This window comes from Hibiscus syriacus, unplaced genomic scaffold (genome assembly GCF_006381635.1).
Source record: "Hibiscus syriacus cultivar Baekdansim isolate YM2019G1 unplaced genomic scaffold, ASM638163v2 tig00110602_pilon, whole genome shotgun sequence".
Taxonomy (NCBI): Eukaryota; Viridiplantae; Streptophyta; class Magnoliopsida; order Malvales; family Malvaceae; genus Hibiscus; species Hibiscus syriacus.
The window spans coordinates 1,734,593-1,743,164 of NW_024062798.1; the positions used below are offsets into that span (position 1 = coordinate 1,734,593).

Sequence of the window (8,572 nt, forward strand, 5' to 3'; positions counted from 1 at the left end):
TGTAATTTATCCTAAAATATAAAAAATAGAAAATAGTAATTATGGATGATTAACACTAAGTTTGTACAAATGTCAATGAAGAAAGATAAAGAAAAGGACAAGTTACGAAAAGAAAAACTAGGGCTTGTATATCTTATTAGAATTTTTTTGATTAATACGAGTAAGTGCATAGTAATATCTGTCTAAATATAACTCTTAACTTTTTAACATTGAATGTTCAAACCCTTAACATTTATAGTACTCGAATTCAGATTGAATTCAGATTCTCAAAGAATAATAATAATTCTTTTATCATGGAGACCACTTAATTCATGCTACTATTAGAATTATAATACACTAATACCATAATGAAAAATATATATCAATTTAAGTACCAAATACTAATATCAACCCTCTAAAATAGGGAAAGAAACGGCGCCGTGCGGGCAGTATGATTGATTCACAAGCAGAGTAGAATCCGCGATATATCGCCAAAAAATTAAATGTTTAAAAAATAATGAAACGAGAAGAAATTAAATTAGAGAGATAAGATTAAGATAAGAGCCAACCACCGAAATTCGAGACAAACAAAAAACCCTAGAACTCCAAAATATCGCGATATAAATAATAAAACTTCCAGATCTGCAGTCTACGTTTATCTCTCCGTCGAGACGACCAATCTCTTTCTTTTTCTTTCAGTAAGATCCTTAAATCTCTCGATAATTTCTCTTTCCTTTTGTGTATATACTTTCCGAGTTCCGATTCACTTTTAATTTTCATTTTTCTCTTTGCGTTTTGAAAACGAACAAATCATTTTCTCGCTTCTTCCCTTGTTTTCAATATTTCGAAAACGCTTTTATTGGATTCTGTGTTTTTTTTTTTAAATTCTAGTCTTGTGTTTGGTTGCTGAGAAAATGGCCGTTAACGGGAGGAGGAAATTCCGAATTTTAAACTTCAAAGTTTTCCAGCTGAGTTCTTCTCTGTTTTGGTGGGAAAAAAGGATTTTGCAAGATGAACATTTTAAACACTTCACTGTTGCGAGCTGATGATACAAAACAATCATTCAGGGAAACAAAAATGTCACTGGAACTTCAAATTTTCTTTATTTGAAAATTTGATCATCTAATGTTTGTTGTGCTAGCACTTAATATGAAATTTCTTTTGAATTTGCTTTCTTTTCTAGGTCAAATTGAAGAACTTAAAAGTCGTTTCCTCCCATTACCAGTAAGCTCTCTCTCTCTCTCTCTCTCTCTCTCTCTCTCTCTCAGTTGCATGAACTTGTTTGAATGTAATAATTTGCTTCAATTGTCAATTATAGTTTGATTTCGTAGTCATAAAAGTCGGAGAAATTTACGGTTATCATGTACTCTTAATTTTCTGGCAGTGGTTCGGGAAAAAGATGTGTGTTGGGAATATGCTGAGAAATTAGATGGAAACAAAGTTAGATGCAAATTTTGTCTTAGGGTTTTGAATGGTGGAATCAGTAGGTTAAAGCATCATCTATCTCGTCTTCCAAGTAAAGGTGTAAACCCTTGTAATAAAGTTAGAGATGATGTTACTGATAGGGTTCGAGCTATTATTTCATCGAAAGAGGATGTTAAAGAAACTTCTAGTGTTAAGAAGCAGAAGATAGCTGAAGTTAGGGCTCCTGGAAATATGTCTGCCAGTAGTAAAATTACTACTCTAGAGGCATCCTCTCCAGTGTCAAAAGTTTTCCCCGCTGCCTTATCTATTGCTGCTTCGACGTTGAGCGACCAGGAAAACGTGGAGAGAAGCATTGCTTTGTTCTTTTTCGAGAATAAGTTGGATTTTAGTGTAGCTCGTTCTTCGTCGTATCAAGCAATGATTGATGCAGTTGGAAAGTTTGGTCCTGGATTGATAGGTCCATCTGTGGAAACCTTGAAGACGGTTTGGTTGAAAAGGATCAAGTCTGAGGTGAGTTTGCAATCAAAAGATGCGGAGAAGGAATGGGCTACTACAGGATGTACGATCATTGCAGACACATGGACGGACAATAAAGCTAAAGCTTTAATCAACTTTTTGGTTTCGTCGCCCTCGAGGACCTTTTTCCACAAGTCTGTAGATGCATCCTCGTATTTTAAGAGTACAAAGTGCCTTGCTGATTTATTCGATTCTGTTATTCAAGATATTGGCCCGGAAAATGTTGTTCAAATCATCATGGATAATAGTTTCAACCACACTGGTATTTTGAACCATATTTTGCAGAATTATGGAACCATTTTCGTATCTCCTTGTGCTTCTCAATGTTTGAATCTAATATTGGAAGAATTTTCTAGGGTAGATTGGGTGAACCGGTGTATCTTACAAGCACAAACATTATCCAAGTATCTATACAACAATGCATCGATGCTTGATTTAATGAAGAAGTTCACCGGGGGACAGGAGCTCATAAGAACTGGAATAACAAAGTCTGTTTCCAGCTTTCTATCATTGCAATCAATTTTGAAACAGAGATCAAGACTAAAGCATATGTTCAATAGTCCTGAATATTCAACTAACTCCTCGTATTCAAATAAACCGCAGAGCGTTTCTTGCATCGCCATTGTCGAGGACAATGACTTTTGGAGAGCAGTAGAAGAATGTGTGGCAATATCTGAGCCTTTCTTGAAGGTGTTGAGGGAAGTGTCTGGATGGAAACCTGCTGTCGGTTCTATATATGAACTAATGACCAGAGCCAAGGAATCGGTTAGGACATACTATATAATGGATGAGAGTAAGTCGAAGACATTTTTGGACATAGTTGACAGACAATGGAGGGACCAACTTCATTCACCTTTACATTCTGCCGGGGCATTTTTAAATCCTAGTATCCAGTATAATCCGGAAGTAAAATTTCTGGGATCTATAAAAGAAGACTTCTTCAATGTTCTAGAGAAACTACTTCCCACACCCGAGTTAAGACGTGACATCACCAATCAAATTTTCACTTTTACCAGGGCAAAGGGGATGTTTGCTTGTAATCTAGCAATGGAGGCACGAGATACAATTTCTCCTGGTACGTATGCAGGTTTCTGTTCGCCATTGCTTGCTTCTTGTGTGTGCATGTGTGTGAGCAGCCCCTAGTCTTTTCGCTTTTTCACCCTTTAAAATTTTCCTCCGTTGCTAGGAAATTGAAACAGTTCTTTTATTAAAATGCATATATCCAATGAATTATTAGCTTTTCGTTCTTCAAGGATTAATTTGCTGGTGATCCTGAAGTTCAATACTACGTCTGCTTTTATCACTTGCAGGGCTCTGGTGGGAGCAGTTCGGGGACTCGGCACCTATGTTGCAACGGGTTGCGATTAGAATTCTTAGTCAAGTTTGCAGCACTTTTACTTTCGAGAGGCATTGGAGCACATTCCAACAGATTCACACGGAGAAAAGGAATAAGATCGACAAGGAAACATTGAATGATGTTGTGTATATTAACTACAACCTCAAGTTAGCAAGGCAGATGAAAACAATGTCAATGGATTCCGACCCTATTCAGTTTGACGACATTGATATGACCTCAGAGTGGGTAGAGGAAAGTGAAAACCCTAGCCCGACGCAGTGGCTTGATCGGTTCGGTTCTGCTCTGGACGGGGGTGACTTGAACACCAGACAGTTCAGTGCTGCCATGTTCGGCAATGACCCTATCTTCGGCCTGTGACTCATCGTATCTAGTATCTGTACCATCTTGTGTTAGAAACTTAGAATGAGATTAGTATTTATAGTTAGTTTGGTTTGGTTTAAATTATTGAAATGAAATCTGGAGTGGCCACGCATCAATGGCGCTGTTTAACTCTGTTAATGCATGAATGAAATCTGATTCATTATGTCATTATATCATGGTAAAATCTTTATCTTAAGAGTAAAAAACATTCAGAGAATAGAGATCCTTAATATGCATGGCTTTAGTGTTTCTCAATGTAATTGTTTTGGAGGACTAAAACTGAAAATTAAAGAGATTAAGGAAGAAACATTTTAGAGGCCGGAAAAACAAGATAGGACTCAGAATTTTCATTCCGTTATTTGATAAGATGAAATCTTATAAATTTGAGGTTTCAACTCAGAATGTAGAATGACAATTTTTACCATTGTTTTTAGTGTTATGATGTTTTCTCACAAAGATTTTAGTTCCTCACGGAACTCAGACCAAAGGGACCGGTGATCTTCAACCATGACTGAGATAGATGGTTCTGATAACCTTTTCATCAAATTTGAAAAAATAATAGTAATAAGTAATAATTTAAATAATAAGTGAATGACCAAACAAGTAATTTACCCTAAATTTACTAGAACTTTTTGATTTTGTTTGGACTGCGTGTTTTATTTAGAGAAAATCGCCTCAGTGACCAAAAATGCCTTATAATATACGATTTTAACCAATTTTTTTTGGATTTGCCAAAATGACCAACAAAATCGCAACGCGAAATAAAAATCGCAACGCGATCCCCAGAATCGCAAATCAGTTTCCAAAATCGCAACGCGATTCTTGAAAATCGCAATGCGATAGTACAAATTCACATTGCGATTTTCAAGAATCGCAACGCGAATATGAAAATCGCAACGCGAACACATAAATCGCAACGCGTATCCGTAAACCGCAACGTGTATTCGTAAATAGCAACGCGTATCCGTAAATCGCAATGCGTATCCGTATATCGCAACGCGTATCCGTAAATCGCAACGATAATCCGTAAATCGCAACGAGAATCTGTAAATCGCAACGATAATCCGTAAATCGCAACGAGAATCTGTAAATCACAACACTGAAATTTTGGGTATATAACTACGCAACAGCAGCAAATCATAAACTAAATCCCTAAATCGCAACTCATTCCATCTCCATCTATCACTCTCTCCGGCGACATCCGTTCCTATATCCAACGACATCCTTCCCAATCCGGCAACAGGTTTTAGTTTCGCAGCTCGTCTGTTTAGTAAATTAATTTACAACCATGAAATCATCTAATGTTGATCATGTTTGGATAGATTTGTGTTTTGGAGGGTCATGGGATAATGTTCATGGTGTTTTACAATATATGTCTTTACCCATGAATCTTCAACTAAAATTGTCTTTACAAAAGTTAACTTATGAAACTCTAATGCTACGTGTTTCAAATAAATTGAATTTAGAGCCCCTAAGTGGATTTAGGCTATCTTATCAGAGAAACTGTAAAGTTTATTTGTTAACCGACAATGAAGATGTTGAACGATTCATTGCTTACATTAGTGTTTCACAAGATGATGTTACATTGTATGTTGTTGAACCTAGAAGTAGTATTGTTGGGTCAGTAGCGGGTAGTAATCAACTAAGTTTTTCTCAAAACCCACAACCTTTCTCTAATCCAAATCCCAATCAACTTTCAGCACCAAATTCCGGTTTTCGTATTGACCAGTTAGACGATGATGAGCCAACAGAAAAAATTGTGAGTACTAGTCAGTATTCGAAATTTGGTCTTGGTCAATATCCGGACTTTGATATTGGTCAATACACGGATTTTGATGATGTTTCAGAAGAAGAAACATACCCTGCGTGTAATGATTTTGATATTGGTCAATACCCGAATTTTGATGATGAAACAGCCGTTGCCGAAGAATGTATTGTTGATGATAATGAGGAGGAAGTTACGACTGTGAATGAACATGTTGAACATCCATTCTGTAATTCATATAATCCTGAAGAAGAAAAAGAAGAAGAAAAAGTCCCCGAAGAAAAGAAAATGCCACGGGCGTATAACTGGAATATGCCAGAATTACTTCAGATACCGGAAGAAGAGTTGGTAAAGAAAGCAGTTGATTGTTACACAAAAGTTATTCGTATCAAGAAAGATGATTGTTTTGATACAAAGGAAGACTTGAAGATAGCTTTGTATACGAAATGTGTGGAAGATGGCTATCAACTAAAAGTTAACAAATCAAGCAAAGATCGTTTCGAAACAAGGTGTATGATTGACAAAAACTGTACGTGGCGTATGATTGCAAAGAGAATAAAAGATTGCGAAATGTTTCAAGTTAGGACTTTTATTGATAAACATACATGTTCAAGAACCCAAGTTTTTCCTCACCATAGACAGGCAAACAAAAAGGTGTTTGGTGGTTTTCTGGCTGAGTTAATGTTTTTGAATGGCAGGGTATATCGGGGACATGAAATTATGACTGACATGAATGCTCGGTTCAAGATTAGTATATCATATTCTCAAGCTTGGAGAGCCAAATGTTATGCCTTGGAATTGTTGAGGGGGTCGCCAGAAGCATCGTTTGCCCAACTGCCGGCTTATTGTCACAATTTAAAGCTGAAAAATCCTGGGTCGGTAACTCATATCAAAACAGATAGAGATGGACACTTTGAGTTGCTGTTTATCGCCATTGGTGCTACGGTTAGTAAATCAATATAATTTTGTTGACTCATTTTTGTTAGTTACATGCATTTCACATTTAAATGATTATATTTCTTGTGTATATTATTTTGTAGATTCGTTCGTTTATTACTTGCATGCGCCCAATTATTATAGTTGACGGAGCACATTTGAAAGGTCGATACCTTGGAGTAAACTTATTAGCAGTAGCCATGGATGCTAACAATGGGATATTGCCAATAGCTTACGGGGTTGGCAAATCTGAAACCTCTGATTCATGGACTTGGTTTATGGGGCATCTTAGGGATTGCATAGGTCCTATTAGCAATCTGACAATCATATCCGATAGGGCAAACTCAATTGACAACGCTGTTAGAAGGTGTTTCCCAGATGCTTTTCATGGACTTTGTGGTGTTCATTTGTATAGAAATCTAAAATCAAGGTCTGCTGGTATAAAAAAGCACAAATGGACATACTGGAAGGCTATAAAAGCTTATCGGGAAGTGGATTTCAATAAGCATATAAATTGTTTAAGACGTGTTTTGCCTCAGTGTGCTCAAACACTAGAAGATGTCGGGTTTGAAAAATGGTCAAGAGTACATCAACTTGGAGCAAGATATGGTTTCATGACGTCTAATAGTGCAGAATCAATCAACGCTCTAAGTCGTCATTCCCGGAAATTACCCATTACTATGTTAATGGAGTTTTTTCGAGCCTCTATTCAACAGTGGTACTACAAGAAAAGAAACCATGCATGTATTATTTCTTTGAATTCGTAACTTATCATATTTATATATTTTACTAAGTATTGTTTATTTAAATTTACAGGAACATTGGAACATCGTGTTACACCATGGACTGAAAAAAAGATAACGAAACGTGTTGTGAAGTCAACGTCATGGAGAGTTGAACCATGTTCAAACACTTTGTTTCAAGTACTGGATAATAACTTAAATAGGCTAGTCGATCTAAATGCAAAGACGTGTAGTTGTATGAAATGGCAAACATCTGGTTATCCGTGTGGCCATGTTATAAAAGTTGCTCTTCATTTAAACCAAGATGATTCAAGCGCATACGCTATGGATTGCTACACTACAGAAGTTTATCGACAGACTTATGCCGAGATTGTCTACCCTATTCCACATCCTTCTGAGTGGGACATACCAGATGACTTACAAACAGTTTTGCCACCAGCCATGGACAGAAGGCTACCTGGCCGACCAAAAAGTCACGATCGTATACCGTCTAAGGGTGAAGAGAAGAAGAGATCGACATGTAGTCGGTGCAAGGAAAGTGGTCATACAAGGTTGACATGTGGATCACCAGTGCCATCAAAATCATCTTTTCCTCTACCAAAATATGGATCCTCATCAAAATCCAAAGCTCATATGGTGTCAAGCAAAAGGCAATCATCTTTAAAATCCCAATCACAATTGGCTTCACCTTTTGGGACTGTTAACTTAGGTGATTTTTAAATGCAAACGTTGTATTATGTGGATTTTATGTGTGAACTTTTAACATTTTCAGTTGAATTAATGACTCAGGCCAACCATTTTGACTTAACCAACTCTTGTTATTCAGTTGTTATCACTTATTAGGCATGCATTTGACTATCGCAACACGGAAATTACAATCGCAACGAGAGAATCGCAATGCGAAATGAAAATCCCAACATGAAAATCGCAATGCGGAAATGAAAATCGCAATGCGAAATGAAAATCGCAATGCGAAATGAAAATCGCAACGAGAGAATCGCAATGCGGAAATGAAAATCGCAATGCGAAATGAAAATCGCAACGAGAGAATCGCAATGCGAAATGAAAATCGCAATGCGAAATGAAAATCGCAACGAGAGAATCGCAATGCGGAAATGAAAATCGCAATGCGAAATGAAAATCGCATTGCGATTCTCTCGTTGCGATTTTCATTTCCGCATTGCGATTTTCATTTCGCATTACGATTCTCTCGTTGCGATTTTCATTTCGCATTGCGATTTTCATTTCGCATTGCGATAGTCATTTTTGCCTTCAACATAATGCAGATTGAAATCAACAAAATCAACCATTACATTTCAATCAATTAAACAAGCACAAATAAGAATTATGTTCGCATCAATTACACAAATCAACTTTTACAAATCATCTTTTACAAATCAATTAAACAATCAAAAATAAGCAATAATTCTTATTTCCAATCATCTACTATTGAATCAACTTTTACAAATCAATTAAACAATCAAAAAACAA

The 8,572-nt window shown here is 36.6% G+C and overlaps 1 protein-coding gene across 1 annotated transcript; it reads left to right on the forward strand.

Annotated features, from left to right (window-relative positions):
* The first annotated feature begins 539 nt into the window (after nucleotides 1–539).
* On the forward strand, nucleotides 540–3,808 carry LOC120135196. Its single transcript, XM_039151512.1, has 4 exons — nucleotides 540–677; nucleotides 1,163–1,203; nucleotides 1,364–2,995; nucleotides 3,231–3,808. Coding segments are annotated over exons 2-4 (2,037 nt in total). The 5' UTR covers nucleotides 540–677; nucleotides 1,163–1,202; the 3' UTR covers nucleotides 3,635–3,808.
* Nucleotides 3,809–8,572: the final 4,764 nt, after the last annotated feature.